Source organism: Aquarana catesbeiana, linkage group LG10 (genome assembly GCF_042186555.1).
Source record: "Aquarana catesbeiana isolate 2022-GZ linkage group LG10, ASM4218655v1, whole genome shotgun sequence".
In the NCBI taxonomy this organism is placed as follows: Eukaryota; Metazoa; Chordata; class Amphibia; order Anura; family Ranidae; genus Aquarana; species Aquarana catesbeiana.
Genome location: NC_133333.1, coordinates 124,011,919 through 124,029,568, shown reverse-complemented (window position 1 = coordinate 124,029,568; position 17,650 = coordinate 124,011,919). Strand labels below are relative to the sequence as shown.

General features: G+C 43.2%; 1 protein-coding gene across 4 annotated transcripts in view; it reads right to left on the bottom strand.

Moving 5' to 3' along the window:
• The window catches only part of POU2F3 (POU class 2 homeobox 3), a 208,487-nt gene that overhangs the window by 49,801 nt on the left and 141,036 nt on the right, over nt 1-17,650 (bottom strand). For all 4 annotated transcript variants that reach the window (XM_073602564.1, XM_073602561.1, XM_073602562.1 and 1 more), the window contains one exon: nt 10,851-10,953. In XM_073602564.1, the coding sequence (XP_073458665.1) occupies nt 10,851-10,953 (103 nt within the window). The remainder of the gene's footprint in view (nt 1-10,850; nt 10,954-17,650) is intronic.

The window sequence follows — 17,650 nt, the reverse complement described above, 5'->3', positions numbered from 1 at the left end:
GGACCTTCGGTCATTTTTTCATCTTTCCTTCTATTAAATCTTCTGCCCTAGTTGTTTTAACTTTGGATAGTAAAACATTCTTTTTCTGCCAGTAAATACCTTATACAGCCCACATCCTGTTTCTTGTCTGGTCATTAGCCTAAGCTTACGACATCATGCACAGCTCTCTCTCTCACTCTCATGAGTGTTTGCCAGGAAGGGAGGGGGGATGAGTCATAAACGGGCCAATGAGAGCTGCAGAGCTGGAGGTGTGCCCCTGTGTGTCTGTGTAAATCCAGGAAGTGAACAGGCAGCAGCTTCAGCTACCCACAGTTAAAATGGTTGCAGCCAGTCTTAGTGGAGGGAGATTTGTGCAGCATATTTGGCAAGTACAGAATCACAGAGTATATAAAATAATATGCAAAGTGGTTGGAGGGAAGCTTCAGAATGGCAAAGATGTTTTCATTACAAATTATGTAAGCAGACTGCAATTCCTCTTTAAGGGTTTTATGATGTAAAAGTTCATACAAGTAAAGTATAAAACAAACATAATGAAGAGGAAATCGTTCAGTATTGCCCTTAGATGATTACATTTAATTAAAACTCTAAGTAGTATTTATCAAAACGAAAGATTTCGGTATAATACAACTAAAAAACATTCTGTATTATGAATGCAGCACATTTGTCATAGCTGTCAAAGTACTGGGGTTAGTTATAGGTATAAGGACAAAAGTAGGGAAGAAAAATAAAAGAAAGTTATAAGAAAGAGGGGAGGGGAAGGAATTAGGGGGAGTGGATAGGGAGGGCAATGTCCCCCCAGCCAGGTAGCACAACTGCATATGCTAAAAAAATATTAGACAGAGAGCAATGAATAATCAAGATTAAGGCTATTTTCACACTGAGGCGTGGGAGCGCTGGCGGAACAGCGGCGCTAAATATAGCGCCTCTTTACCGTCGTTTTAGCGGAGCTAGCGGGACGGTTTTTACCCCCGCTAGCGGCTGAAAAGGGTTAAAACCGCTCACAAAGTGCCGCTGCAGCGGCGCTTTGCAGGCGGGTTTGGAGCGCTTCCCCATTGTTTTCAACGGGAAGGGGCGCTTTAGGAGCAGTAAATACACCGCTCCTACAGTGCTCCAAAGATGCGGCTTGCAGGACTTTTTAGACCGCCCTGCAAGTGCACCACTCCAGTGTGAAAGCCCTCGCGGCTTTCAATGCGGCTCTTTCAGGGCGCTTTGCAGGCGCCTCAGTGTGAAAGGAGCCTAAGGGTAATACTGTGATTTAACCATGGAGTTCATACTTCAAGAAATGATGGTGTTGCATTCAATATGATAATCTTTTTATGGTACCCATGATTAGTTGTCTCACTGCCAGAAAACCCAAGGCTGGCTCTCTCCAATACTCTGATACCAATTTTCATTCCGAATTGGTGAGGCTAGGAATCGGCCTATGGAGGAGGGCTTCTCATGGGTTTTGGGTTAGAGATTTGTCAATGATGAAGAGTATTAGATTATATGTGCACGTCCACAAATGTTGAACTATGGGGCATTTTCACCAAATATGAGATAGCGTACCAGCGAAGGCGCAACCACAGAAGAACAATGGGGGGACAGAAGGTGTAAATTTTGCTAGTTGTGTTGGAGTTGTGTACTGGTGGAACAATAGAGATAGAAGATGTGGAATTAGGATCTTAGATACTTTTTTTGTAAAAGAGGAAAGTATACCTATTGGGACCAGGGCATTTGCTGTTTTTTAAGAATTTAATGGCATCAGTAAGTTCTTGTTGTTTTGATATCTGAATTGAGTGTGGTTGTAAAATTCATAGGAAGGGAAGGCAATTGTGAGCTTCAGAAAAACTGTTCTGCCTTGGCAACCGCGAAAGAAATAGCTGCCGTATAAAGGCGGGATAATGCCCCGTATACACGATAGGATTTTCTGACGGAAAATGTTCGATGGGAGCTTGTCGGAAATTCCGACAGTGTGTAGGCTCCATCGGACATTTTCCATCGGAATTTCCGTCACACAAAATTTGAGATCTGGATCTCAAATTTTCCGACAACAAAATCAGTTATCAGTAAATTCCAATCCTGTGTACACAATTGCGATGCACAAAGTTCCACGCATGCTCGGAATCAAGCAGAAGAGCCGCACTGGCTACTGAACTTCATTTTTCTCGGCTCGTCGTACGTGTTGTACGTCACCACGTTCTTGGCGTTCGGAATTTCCGACAAGATTTGTGTGACCGTGTGTATGCAAGACAAGTTTGAGCCAGCATCCGTCAGAAAAAATCCATGGATGTTGTTGTCGGAAAATCTTATTGTGTGTACAGGGCGTTAGGATGGATAAGTATTGTTTAAATTTAGAAAGTATAGCAATCGGATTACTAGTGAATTTATTGTTAGCTGTGTGAAGAAAAAAGAAAGACGTGTTTATATTCAAAGGTTTTCAAGCATTTGGCAAGAATGATAGTAGGTTTGTTGCTAAGGGCATATCATTTTTGTCTTATCCACCACAGTTGTTCTCAGTTTCATCAGTTAAACAGAGGTTAAGTTCCATTCGGACTTTATAAAGAAGTGCACGAGTTAAGAGTAGGATTCGTTTTATGCTGTTGTAAAGCTTGGTCCAATTCTAATTCTTACTCTGTCTTACATTTGCATCTTTGTTGTTTGCAAAGGGAAGATATCTGAATTATCTGCCCCCTAAGTACAGTTTTATAAGCTTCCCATAAATTCACTGGAGAAGAAACAGTAGAAAATACTCATAAGAGATGGATTTGAGTTGGTCAAGAATTTCAGAAATGGTTAGTAAGGAATTGTTGAAGGACCAAGAGGAATTACAAGGTAAATAACGGTTGGGTCATGATCTGACCAGTGTACAGATAAGATTTTAGCTGTAGAGATTGCTGGTAGAAAGAAGGCAGAGACCTAGATATAGTGAATATATGGATATAAAGGTTATGAGGCACAGAGTAGTAAATATAGTCTCTACGAAGGGGATTTAACTTTTGCCATGCATCTACATAAACAATGAATAAATCACGGAAGCGGGCATAGTCAGAGAGTAGGATGGTTTTTGGGTTTTGATTTGTCAAACTTAGTATTGGTTACTAGGTTTGAATGTCCGCATAAAAAGATAATTCCTGTGCCATGTATGGCAGCGAGTTACACTAGGTGAGATGAAAAGGATATTTTGGAAGTATTATATAGTATTAAAAAGCACTACTGTGACTTTTAGGGGGCGTGGTCACGGGTGATGTTGACCACGCCCCCTAAAACGTCACAGTCCCAGCATGCCCAGGGACTGTGACATCATAAGGGGGGGGTCTCCGCCTATATAAGTCACAACGGAGCGCTCAGAAAGCAGTCCAGCCGGAGAGAGCGTCGTGTCAACATCTGGAGAAGAGAAGAGGGAAGAAGACAAGAAGCCCAGAAGTCCAGACCTCCGCTGGCAAAAGAGCGGCCTGAAGACAGCGGAGGAGCCGCCCGAAGAACTGGAACACCGGGAGAAGAGGCCGGAGAGAGCGGAGAAGAACCAACCGGACACCGGGAGAAGAGGAACCGGAGGGACCCCCCAAAGCCAGAGGAAAACCCCCCCGGAGCTGTTTAATAAATTAATTTAAAAACCTGTGTAGTGTGTTTTATTATTGACACTTTTTCCCTAGGTGAATGGGTAGGGGTACCATGTACCCCATACTCATTCCCAGAGGGTGGGGGGCCGGGATCTGGGGGCCCTCTTAGTATAGGGGGCTCCCGGATTCCGATAAGCCCCCCGCCAGCAGACCCCGACAACCAACGGCCAGGGTTGTCAGGAAGAGGCCCTTGTCCTCATCAACATGGAGACAAGGTGCTTTGGGGGGGCCCCGCAGGGCCCCCCTCCCCCAAAGCACCCACCCCCCATGTTTAGGGCATGCGGCCTGGTACGGTTCAGGAGGGGGGGGCGCTTGCTCATCCCCACCCCTTTTCCTGACCGGCCGGGCTGTGTGCTCGGATCGTGGTCTGGTATGGATCTTAGGGGGGACCCCACGCCGTTTTTTAAAATCCATAGCAGACCTAAGGGCCTGGTATGCCCCGCGCTCGCCGCAATAGGAACATTTGTTTTTCCTATTGCAGTGAGCGCGAAATGCAATACCCTGCCCTTGCGTCGTATCTCATCCGTTGGACCAGCATACAGACGAGCAGGCTTTCCGTCGGACCAGCACACAGACGAGCGGACTTTCCACCAGAAACTGAGTCCGACAGAAAGATTTAAAACATGTTTCAAATCTAGGTCCGGCGGGCTTTCGGGAAAAAGTCAGCCGGAAAAGTCCGCCGGAGCCTACACACGGTCGGATTGTCCGGCAGACTCTGGTCCGCCGGACCAAGTATGCCGGAAAGTCCGCTCGTGTGTACGCGGCACTATATAATTCTAACTACTAGTGAAAAAAACAGTCATATCAATACAGCCAAGGTGTTTTGGGGGCAACACTATTCCCCCCTTCAACAGGCTCAACACAGGATAAAACTTGGATGGACCTGAGAAACAGTGACTTCATAGATCTAAATTAGAACCAGTATTGAAGACTTCTGATGAAGTAACAAATTGACAGCAGTTGTTTGGAACATTTTAGTTTCTGTCACCTTCATCATCAGTGTTGATTAAGATCTTTACTGAAAGTAGAATTATGTTTACCCATAAAAAAAAAATATTTGTTGCAGGACTTAGAGCTCAACTCCACTAAACCTAAAACACCTCCTCTGCTGCAAGGCTTAGATGCTAATTTCTGTTTAGGGGACCTTAAAAGCATTTTACTTACCTGATCCTTTGCTCCCCCAGCAGAAGATGCTCCAGCAGCAGACTGTCCCCTAGCATTCTCACCTCCACCACAGGGTCATTGACCTTGCAAGGGTCTTATTGATGTCAGAGGACCTTGGACTGTTGGAGTGCAGGAGAGAAGAGGCAACGGGGACAGGTCTAGAAATTCCAGGAGCCTGTGGGAGTGGAGGATTGGGTAAGTAAAAAGTGTTCTTCCAAATTCCCAAGTCATTCTCAATGACAGGGAGACCGGGTCTGGTAAATTTTCCCAAAACCTTTCATGCCAAAACATGGTCATAACTAATGGGTACATCATGATCGAGCTGTTGCTGACACCATTTTAAACCTTTCTCCTTACCCTACTCTGTCCATAGCAAACAAAATCAGAATGAATGCACACTCCAACTAGAATGCAATACAAATAAATACAAACTTGCAACAAGCGATTTCAAACTGGGCATCAATGAAAGAAAAGCGATCACTGGGGCAGCATTGAGGCTGGCAGACAGCAGACAAAAGTTTTCAGGATGAAGGCAGTGCACAGCTCCAGTAATAGATAACAAGAGCCAAGCAGGAGATTGGGAAAGTGAGTGCATACCTCAGGCTGGCCACCTCCCAGAGCTGCACACAATACATTCCAGCAGTAGATTGCATGCTTCCCTGCCAACCTACAATATTTACTGTAGTCCAGCCAAACCTTTTGTATTTTCTGTGAAATCAACAAAATCCTGATCCCCCTCCAGCTCCAGCAGGACTCCTGCCTGCAAATGGAGCTATGCTGCATTGTAGCTGGCTCAGGCTTGCAAAGGCAGGCTTCAGCAGCATCTATGCTGAGACCCTCCATGACCCTGAACTCTGCTCTATCCTGAACTCCCTCTGACCCCCAGAAAGAGGGCAAAGAGGCAAGTCTCCCCCCAGCCATCTCCCATTGCTGCTCGATACTAATAGGAAATTGGTTTGTTGGGACTGTCAGGCACCCAGAACTAGCCAGTAGGACCCCTGCCTCTCTTTCTAGGCCAGAAGAACCACTGCATCTCCTTCTGGCCAGAAGAACCCCTGCTGATTCAGAAGCCTTTAGCTTGTCAACCAGCACCTGGCCACGCCTAGTCCTACTCACTGCTTTCTGGATTTGCAGAACTGACTTCACTGTTGAAAACCTCCCACTATGAGCTGCAGTGTCTGGGAGGGGGAGCATGTGAGATACACGTGAAGAAAGATTTGGCTCAGCTAGTGAAGATAAAGGACGTTTTTTTGTTCACTTTATGAGACTTGTGCATCACAGTAGCTAAACTTGGGATTTGTTTAGACTGTCAGACAAGAGCCTTGAGATGAACTTTACCTCATATAAAGATAATCTTTTTATTGAATTAATATCAATAATCAATATTAAGAGTACAGATGTGCTAACTGTCAACACACGCAGTTCTGAAGAATTCTCAGAATATTTTGAAATGTGTTCATATTCCAAATATAATGAAAGAGAAGAAAAAAGTAATAACTTGTTATTAGGATGAATAAGCCTTTAAAAAAAATCCAGTTTTAATCAATAGCAAGACTCATATAATAGGATACTCCTTGCAAGACAGAAGGGTCCAATGTCCAGCAGCATTCAATTAACTCTCTTATTCAATATTTGCCTTTAGTGGTAATCACAAGTGCAAAAAAATAAAAATCACTCACTTCTGTGACAGACTCCAAAGTGACAGAGGTAAACCAGTACAGGGTGGAAGTGATGCCTTGGCAGTAGGGTTATACAGTGCCTTGAAAAAGTATTCATACCCCTTGAAATTTTCCACATTTTGTCATGTTACATCAAAAAAGTTAAATGTATTTTATTGGGATTTTATGTGATAGACCAACACAAAGTGGCACATAATTGTGAAATGGAAGGAAAATGATAAATGATGGTTTTCAAATTTGTTTACAAATAAATATGTGAAAAGTGTGGCGTGCATTTGTATTCAGCCCCCCTGAGTCAATACTTTGTAAAACCATTTTTTGCTGCAATTACAGCTTTTTTGGTGATGTCTCTACTAGCTTTGCACATCTAGAGAGTGACATTTTTGCCTATTCTTCTTTGCAAAATAGCTCAAGCTCTGTCAGATTGGATGGAGAAAGTCTATGAACAGCAATTTTCAAGTGTTGCCACAGATTCTCAATTGGATTTAGCTCTGGATTTTGACTGGGCCATTCTAACACATGAATATGCTTTGATCTAAACCAGGGGTAGGCAACCCCCGGCACACAAAGCCTTTTTTGCTGGCACTCGACTCCCTCCCCATCAGCAGAGCAGCACAGGGAAGTGTCAGTGAGACACTAATGCATTCCAATTTCAGAATTCTCCATGCTGCACCTGCACAAAGGGGGAGGCACTGTGTCCCCACACATTGTAAAAGATGGGAAACATTGTTTGGTTCTCTAACTTTGCTGTAGCTGCGATCGTCAGCGTTTGTGATGGGTAAGAGATTGGGTTCAGTTCTGCTAAGGGGGGGGCAGTCCCTGTTTCCAGGAGGAGGAGGACTGTCATTGGCCACTGCTAGAGCCAATCACAGCCCTGTTAGCCCCGCCCACAATCTGGAGGAAGATGACTCGCTTGGTTGTCACTACCAATCTCAGAAAGAAGGGATTTCACTGATTGAGAAAACCACAATCAGGTGACAGTTTATGGAATTACTGTGGAGCTTCTGGGAGCTTTGTTGAAATTATTTCTGAACCTTTGTGTCACTTACTACTGAACCCTTGCACTCTGTGTCCCTTTAAGCCACAGCCTGTATTCAGCGCAATGAAAACCACACCCAACTTTTCCTGTGGCGTAGAGCTCTGCACTTTTTCTCAGCTGGGGGGCCCAACTTATGATCCTGCACACAGATCCACTGCTTTCAGAAAATACCTCTGACCTGAGCTCATCATTGCGCATCCTTTCCATATGCTTGTATGTGACATCACATACAGTATATCACATACATCACATAAAAGCACATGGGCTGGATGCGAGAGTTGGATCAGCAGGATGAGGTAGATGTGTTTCATCTCTGCTTCCTTTCACCACTCTGCATATCACACAAATCATAGATGAGAAGAGGGTACAGCGGTGGGGAAAATGAGCAGGAGGGGTTCAGAGGTGGGACAGATGAGCAGGAGGGTACAGCGGTGGGGCAGATGTTCAGGGAGGTACAGTGGTAGAAGAGATGAACAGGGGGGTTCAGTTTAGGGCCAGATGAGCAGGGGGGTTCAGTGTTGGGCCAAATGAGCAGGGGGGTTCAGTGTTGAGGCAGATGAGAAGGGGGTTCAGTGGTGGGACAGAAAATCAGGGGGAAAGGGCAGTGGGGCAGATGTGAAAGTAGGTGTTGTGGATGGGACAGATGAGCAGGGGGGTTACAATGGTGGCGGCATGAGAGCAGGGGGGTACAGAGGTGGGGCAGAAGAGCAGGGGGGTACAGAGGCGAGACAGATGTGCAGGAGGTACATTAGTGGGGCAGGTGAGAAAGCAGGTTACAGTGGTGGGGCAGATGAGCAGATGGGTTCAGTGTTAGGACAGATGAAGGTGAGGAGGGTGATTCAATAGTCAGACAGAAGAGCATGGGGATACGGCGGTGGACCAGATGTGCAGGGAGGTACAGTGGTGGGGCAGAAGAGTAAGGGGGTACAGTGGTCGGGCAGATGTGCAGGAGGTACAGTGGTGGGAGGAATGAGCGGGGGGTTCAACGGTAGGCCAGAAAAGCAGGGGGGTACAGTGATAGGCAGATGAGCAGGCGGTTACAGTGGTGGGACAGATGAGCAAGGGGGTACAGTGGTGGGGCAGATGTGCAGGAGGTACAGTGGTGGGAGGAATGAGAAGGGGGTTCAATGGAGGGGGGTACAGTGATGGGGCAGATGAGCAGGGGGGGTTCAGTGTTAAGGCAGAGGAAAAAGGAGGAACATCGGTGGGGCAGAGGAGCGGGGGGTACAGCGGTGGGGAAGATGTACAGAGGGGTGCAGAGGAGAAAGGAGGTACATTGGTGGAACACATGATCAGGGGGTTACAGTGGTGGGGCAGAAGAGCAGGGGGTACAGTGGTGGGACAGATGTACAGGAGGCACAGTGGTGGAGCAGATGAGCAGATAAGTTCATTGTTAGGACAGATGAGAAGATGGTTCAGCGGTGAGACAGAAGAATGTGGGGGTACGACGGTGGAGTAGATGTGCAGGGGGTTACAGTGGTGGGGCAGATGTGCAGGGGGTTACAGTGGTGGGGCAGATGTGCAAGGGGGTACAGTGGTGGGGCAGATGTGCAGGGGGGTACAGTGGTAGGGCAGATGTGCAGGGGGGTTACAGTGGTGGGGCAGATGAGCAAGGGGGTACAGTGGTAGGGCAGATGTGCAGGGGGGTTACAGTGGTGGGGCAGATGAGCAAGGGGGTTACAGTGGTGGGGCAGATGAGCAGGCGGTTACAGTGGTGGGGCAGATAAGCAGGGGGGACAGTGATCTGAGGTTTGAAGGTGCATGAATTGGGGCTGATCTGATGCGTGAGAGTGCAGAATTTTAATTTCTCACTACTAATGTAGTTTACAGCATTTACTTTATAAAAAATAATTTTCGTGATTGAGAGTGTGAAGCTGACATATTTTTGTTATAAAATTGGCACGCTCAATTTCTTTGAAAACATTTTTCGGCACACTATGCTCAAAAAGTTGCCTACCCCTGATCTAAACCATTTCATCGTAGCTCTGGCTGTATGTTTAGGGTTTTTGTCCTGCTGGAAGGTGAACCTTTGCCCCAGTCTCAAGTCTTTTGCAGACTCTTAACAGGTTTTCTTCTAAGATTGCACGGTATTTGGCCCCATCCAACTACCCATCAAATCTGACCAGCTTCCCTGTCCCTGCTGAAGATAAGCATCCCCACAACATGATGGTGTGTTCAGGGTGATGTGCAGTGTTCGTTTTCTGCCACACATAGCCTTTTGCTTTTAGGCCAAAAAGTTCAATTTTGGTCTCATCTGACCAGAGCACCTTCTTCCGCGTGTTTGCTGTGTCCCCCACATGGCTTTTTCACAAACTGCATACAGGACTTTTGTGGAGTGCCTGACTAACAGTTGTCCTGTGAACAGATTCTCAGTTGTCCTATGAACAGATTCTCAGTTGTCCTGTGAACAGGATCTCTGCAGCTCCTCCAGAGTTACCATGGGCCTTTTGGCTTCTTCTATGATTAATGCTCTCCTTGCCTGGTCTGTCAGTTTAGGTGGACGGCCATGTCATGGTAGGTTTGCAGTTGTGCGATACTCTTTCCATTTTTGGATGATGGATTGAACAGTGCTCCGTGAGCTGTTTAAAGCTTGGGATATTTTTTTATAACCTAACCCTGCTTTAAACTTCTCCAGAACTTCTCCACAACTTTATCTTTGACCTGTTTGGTGTGTTCCTTGGCCTTCGTGATGCTGTTTGTTCTTTAAGGTCCTCTAGCAAACCTCTAGGGCTTCACAGAACAGCTGTTTTTATACTGAGATTAATTACACACAGGTGGATTATTTACTAGTTAGGTGACTTCTGAAGGCAGTTGGTTCCACTAGATTTTAGTTAGGGGTATCAGAGTAAAGGGGCTGAATACAAATGCACGCCACACTTTTCAGATATTTATTTGGAAAACATTTGGAAAACCATTTATCATTTTCCTTCCACTTCACAATTATGTACCAGTTTGTGTTGGTCTATCACATAAAATTCCAATAAAATACATTTACGTTTTTGGTTGTAACATGACAAAATGTGGAAAATTTCAAGGGGTATGAATACTTTTTCAAGGCATTCTATTTGGTAAAAGTTTGCTAGTCCTAGTGTGTCAGGGTGCAGAGATGGTTAACTACAGGTGGTCAGACACCTCTATCACCTCTTGATATCACCTCTGTTTGTCCTTACCATGTGATGCTAATCTAACATTAGCATAACAAAACCCATTAAAATAATTGTCATAGGTGCTCTACTTCTGCATCCATATATTATTTCATGGTGTGATTTCTTCCTTGTTATATATTTTAATAGATATGATAATGTATTTCACGCCTGGTTATTGAAGGAAAAAAAAGTGTTTAATACTTGTAGTCTTGCATGTTACCTTGCTGGACAGGCTGTGCTTGTGACAGAAGGAACTGTGAAGCTGACTGTAGGTGGCTGGGGACCAGGACTAGTTGCTGGAGAGAGTGTATAGAAGCCATATCCTGCAGGAAGACAAAAATACAATAAAATAATCATGTTGTTTTCTTTACAAAGTGGAAGCTCAACAAAGGACATCAAACACAAGATACATATGTGAGACTGTTATTTTCAGTGCTTATGGTGTATGGTGATCATCATGATATGATGGATAACATATATGTTTGACATGATACTGCTCATGCTGGATTATCTTTCTCATTCAATATATTTTTTTTTTAATAAAAACTGTGAGGACAAAAAAATGCACTCAATCAACAACTACATGCGTGAAAGAAATATGACACATGAACAGATAGAATGAGATATCAGGATGACACAAGTGATTATCATCTGAAAGATAAGGAGGTTCCAATGGTCCCAAGCAGTTGGTAGGCAACAAGGCATTTCCTCAGGACCAGCAGTGCATAATAGTTGTCCCAGGCCAATCAAACCATTGAGATATGAAATAATGGAGAGTAGGTGTAGAAATGGAGAAGGAAGTTGCAGAAAGAGGGGAAGTGGTAGGGATTCCCAGGGGTCGCTCCGTGCAAGTAAAAAAATGGACCACATCTTATTTGGGTTTAATTGTCCTGCAATCAAAGTTGCAATATTTTCATGTTTTTTGAGACCCTGATCCTGTACAGGAGCTTTTGCTTTGGCATGTATCTTGGCCTGAGCAATATGATTTTTGGTCTTCTCTATGCATATTGAGTGTTTACCAGGCCCTAACTATCATCTGCTTAGAGGCCATAGTAACTTGTAGTAGCTATAGTAATATAAAGTAAGGTAGACATCATTGCGAACATTTTAAACCAGTTTTTCAGAACTACTAAGTACACCATATGCGTAGATGGGTCCTCAGATCTGACTACCCATGGAAGCATGCCAAAGAATAATTAAGTACATATTTAGCTATGTGTGCTGAAACCAGGTACCAGCAGGTCAATACTTTATAACTGGCATCCTGTGCTAGCACATTTTTTGAAGCAGATTTGGTCAACGACCAGATATCTTTCCAGTTCTCTTCCTCTAAGAGGGTACCAAGATCAGCCTCCCAGCATTTTGTCTAAGAAGGTGCACTTTTGGTAGGGTAGTTCACAAGATATTGATATTATTTTTTCCAATATAAAAGGTGCCAACCCTGTGATAAAAATATGTGACAGCTGCCCCTTTAAGTATAAACCACACTAATGTACTGTACCAAATGATAAAGTAGGCGCTATTTAGCTACATAAATTCTAAACTTATATATACTAGTATCTAGGTGATTTAAACCTCAAACACCCTGCAATTATCAAAAACAATAGTGCTGTGCAGTAAATTGTGTTGATCCAAAAAAAAAAAACCTATGGGTATTATGTCAGCAAATTCATGCAATAAATATATAAATGTTCCATTGGTGATATGGTTATACACAAAAAATCAAAAAACAATTTGTGCTGTAAAAAATATATAAATATAAAGTCCTTCTCGAACTATATCCACATCAAAATCTGTGTCTTTGCGTTTTATCGCAAAGACACAGATCCACTCCCATCCACTGTGCAGCTTTAGTGCAAAAATCAAACACAGTTCCAAGGAAAACACGCTCCACCACCAGTGATGCAAATACACACTCACCAGAGCCCTAAGGCCCGCTGGACCACAACGCATGTGTTATAATGTCAAAAACAGCCAGCATGGAACTCCAGATTAGCTTTTCTTCATCTCCCAGATTTTGTCTCCCTTCAGTGGGATATACACCAATCACCCAGAAAGAAAATTACAGGGTAATCGCGCAACACAGTTTTATTAAAAATTTCACATTTCAAAACAAATCCCCCAATAATATGTGCTTACATGTCAAAGTCAAACCATATCACCAATGGGACATTTATATATTTATTGCATGAATTTGCTGGCATAATACCCATAGGTTTTTGTTTTTTTGGATCAACACAATTTACTGCACAGCACTATTGTTTTTGATAATTGCAGATTGTTTAAGGTTTAAATCATCTAGATACTAGTATATATTTAAGTTAAGTATTTATGTAGCTAATCAGCGCCTACTTTATCTTTTGGTACAGATATTATTTTTATATTTGCCCTGGGGCATGGGGGGGCAGAATCACACAAGTGTTCAGACACAATCATCTGGTCGAAAGCAATAGATGGTCAGATACTGAGTCAAAAAAATGTTTGATTTGGAGATATTATTACATTTCAGAGCTGGGCAATTTGTTTTGTTCATATAGAATAGCAAAAGATTCCACAGTGGTGGATGTGGCCAAATGACGTAGCTTAGCTAAACTCAATTTTACCCATACATGAAACGACTTTGGAGCAATAAACGCCCTGTAGAATGATGGATTTTTAAGAAAGGCAAGAGTGGTACGTGGGGATAGGACAACCCGAAGGAGCGCTGAAGCTTATCTCATAAGGCTATAATAGAACTGGATTGAACACACCTCTACAATCAGAAGGTTTAAACCATAAGATATTGTCAAGAGTAAAAGGGTCACAGTCCACAGCTTCTAAACCTACCCATGGGGTATTTCCTATGAGTTGCGCTAACTGAGCTGCATAGTAGTATTTCTGGAAGTTGGGTAGCCCTAGGCCTCTCTCAAATTTAGAGTGCATCAGAGTAAGTTTAGGGAGTCTTGGTTTTAAAGATCCCCACACGTAACAAGACACCCGCCGTTGCATAATCCATAGGTAATGGGCTGGGGCTGGAATAGGTAACACTATGAAAAGATACAATATATTTGGAAGTAAGGTTATCTTGATCGCCATTATTCTGACCATCCATGAAACAAATAAGAAGAACCATTATTACATTAGGGCAGAAAGGTGAGTTATCATGGGGAGATAATTAGCCCAGAACTCAGCTATCTAAAATCTATTGTTTCTATAGAGATTGCAAAATGATAATCATATAGAGAAATGGGGAAATTGTGAAGGAGTAAGATATAAAAATATGCAAAGAAGAAAAATAAAGCAAAGAAGGTAACTAGAGAAGCGCAAAAATTGGACAAATCTATTTTGCACATAGGGTCTATACAAGCCTTATGTTATACCTTGCTAGAGGGCTGGAGTACTGAACCAACTGATTTAACATAAACATTTTCATTATGGGCTTGATTTTTAGCAGTTTAAATTAACATTTTTAATATTTTTTTATGTTTGGGATTGTACTTTTTAGAGTAGTTGGGACTTTTACATTTTATTGCTATGAATACTTTTAAAATAAATGGCATGACTAATAAAATATTAGTATATAAGTGTAAGTATATAAGTGAAATTATAAGTGTATTAGAGTACTTATATTAATATTGGAAAATCATTACATAACTGATGTTTTAAAATTTTGTCCATGCTGTATTATGGTGCTCCACTTTTTAGCACTTTAAATTACTTTTTAATAGATTTCTTGGAATCTTTGCAAATACATTTGATATACCGTAATTGAGATGTTTAATTTTTATATACAAATTTGTCTGTAAAAATGAATGGCCCTATTCTAAAACCCAGGCTGGTCATGCATGGATTTATTTTTATAAGTGTTGTCATCTTTCTAATTATTAATAACTGTAACATTGTTTACATTATTCAGAGATATTAACTGCCTATTTTGAAAATGCCGTTCATCTCCTGCTGAGATTTCCAAGCATGCTTTAAAATTTAACGATCCCTGTGACACATTCAAGAAAATATTTATAATGAATATGTTTATAATAACATTTATAAAGCAGTGAATGTGGTGAATTTATTTTAAAATAGATTCGCTGCAACCGAATATTAAGTAAACATCACATTCACTGGTTTATAAATATGTCCTGCATAAAACAGTGCAGTGTTCAAGTAATTGCCCAAATTAGTATAATTACATCTCCCACCTATAATATATTATCAGATTTAGAAAAAGCCTACTTAGTTTTCTCAATGCGTGCAATACACTTGCCTTTAGTATCATGATTAATATGTCTTGGTGTAATTTTGACACATTGGGCTCCATTCACAAAGTGGTATCACAGTGTTTTTCAAAATGTTTTTTGGCATTCACTAAAAATCACTACTAAAATACTAAATTAATTATTTTTTGAAATCATGCAGTATTTTAGTAGTGAAAATGGTGGCAACCAGCAAATTTATTACCAGTAGTAAATACTGCGTTGTTAACGAGCGGCTGGCAGCCGGCTTCTTTAACAATCAGTAACTGTCATGGTTGTTGAGGAGCAGGCGGCCGTCAGGTCCTCAATAACTGATGAGTCATCAGCTGTCAGCAGGGAACAGCTGACAGCTGAATGTAAAAAAAAAAACTACCGGCAATGAAAAATTAAGAAAAAAAACAGCATGGAATCTCTTCACCAATCCATAACAGACCCTTTGGGTCTGGTATAGATTTTGAGGGGAACCCCCATGCCCAAAAAAATGGGATTTTTGTACTCACCGTAAAATTTATTTCTCTGAGTTCATCGACGGACACAGCGCCTCCTTAATCTTGACCATTGGGTTATATCGCCTCCACAGGAGTAGGACTAGGCAGAACAAAAAACACCTGACTACGCCCACGGGCTGTCCTCAGTCAGTATATAACCCCCTCCTTGTTCTAGGTATTTAGTTTAGTAGCAAGCAGTAACAGAAGTATCAAAAACTCCATAGAGGGGTGAGTGCTGTGTCCGTCGATGAGAAATGGATTTTACGGTGAGTACAAAAAATCCCATTTTCTCTTTCATTCATCGACGGACACAGCGCCTCCTTAATCTTGACCATTGGGACATCCAAAAGCAGTGCCAAAGAAAAATCAGAGGTGGGCAAAATAACTCAAGACTAACCACAAGAGCCCTAACCAGGACACAGGAGCCTTAACCGGGTCACAGGAGCTTCATCTGAAATACAATTTTTTAAAGAAAAAACACCCCTCTTTAAACAGCAGCCTGCAAAACCTTGTGGCCAAAAGAAGCACCCGCAGATGCCAAAATATCTACTTTATAGAATTCAGTGAAGGTATGCACTGACGACCAAGTGGCCGCCTTGCAAACCTGTGATATTTTGACGCTTGATGATGGAAGGCCCAAGAAGTACTAAGCGCCCAAGTAAAATGCGCCGTGACAGGGTAAGGAGGAACCTGACCCTTAATAGAATAGACCTGAGTCACAGTCTGTCTGATCCACCTGAAGGTGGTAGCTGAGGAAGCCGCCAACCCTTTCCTTGGTCCCCTTGCAACCAAAAAAAGTGAGTTTGACCTCTGGAAGAACTCAGTGGTTTCCAGATACACCTAAATTGCATGAACCACATCCAAGGTATGCAAAGCAAATTTCTTGGCATGAGTCAGCTTGGGACACAAGGGGGGCAACACAATGTCCTAATTCGAATGGAAGTCAGAGACAACCTTGGGCAGAAATGACAGACAGGGACAAAGAACACTTTATCCCTATGGAGTACTAAATTTGGACTACGACAGGATAATGCCAATTCCGAAACCCTGTGGGCTGAGGTAATAGCCACCAAGTATGCCACCTTCTGGGACAACATAGGTCAGGGAATTTCCTGAATATTCTTGAATGGTTGTTTCTGTAGAACCAATAGCACTAAGTTTAAATCCCATGGCGGCAAAAGAGACCGTACAGGCGGAGCCACATGCCGGACTCCTTGAATGAAGGTACAAACTAAAGAGTGGTTGGGGTCGCTGAAATAAGACTGCTAAGGCAGACACCTGGCCCTTGATGGTACAACTTTTGTTCAACACCCCGTTAGAAAAAGCTAAGATCCGAGCCACAGAAAAGGATTGAGGATGAACGCCAATCGACTCACACCAAGAAATGTACGCTTTCAACGTACGATGGTATATCTTACTGGGGGTCGACTTCCTTGCCTTCACCATAGTAGGAATCACTGATCCTGACAGACCTCTATCTCTTAGTACCTAGATTTCAATGGCTGGGCAATTAAAACCAGTTTCTGTAAAGTAAGATAGAAGCTCAGCCCTCGGTACAACTGGTCCTCTTTGAGAGTTAGCTCCCAAGGGATGTTTACGGCCACCAGAATGACCAGAAGACTTTCGTCCTCAGTCCTTCGCAGGCACCACAGAAGAGGAAGGTGTTGGCCCGCAGTGGCACTAGGACAACTGCGGCGTCTACCAGAGGAACCCGCAAGATTTTCACGAGTCTCAGTTACTTCCTGTTGAACTGAACCTGCTGAAGGGGCCAACGTTTGAGAAGAAAAACTACTAACCTGGTCAGAATTTACTCCAGAGTCAGACCCAGGTAACCCAATTTCCTGGACGGGGCTAGAGGGGACCTTGAGTATTTCGGACCTCACCCGAAGCTTTACAGGAATTATACCCGCACAAGGAGACACAGGGCCCCCCGAAGTGGACGAACTCTGTCCCCCTTCTTTAGTATCCCCAAAAGGTTCAATTCATGGACCCCCCAGAAGCTCACGAAGGAGGTCCATGAATCTGGAAACCATCGATGGTGTCTCCCCACCCCAGCAATGGGTGAGGGCAGACGTTCATGCTGAAGGAGCTTTGTCGGTGTATCCGGAGAAGCCTGCTGTAGGCTTACCAGACCAAGATTGCTTGGAACTTCCCAGGGAAGACTTGAGAGATCTGTTTCCTTTATCTGAAGTCGCGGGAGCCAGAAGAGGCTCCTTCTCTTTCCTAGATTTAGGCAGGAAGGTACTCTTCCCCCCTGTGACACCGTTAATGATGTCATCCAGGGTAGTCCCAAACAGGCG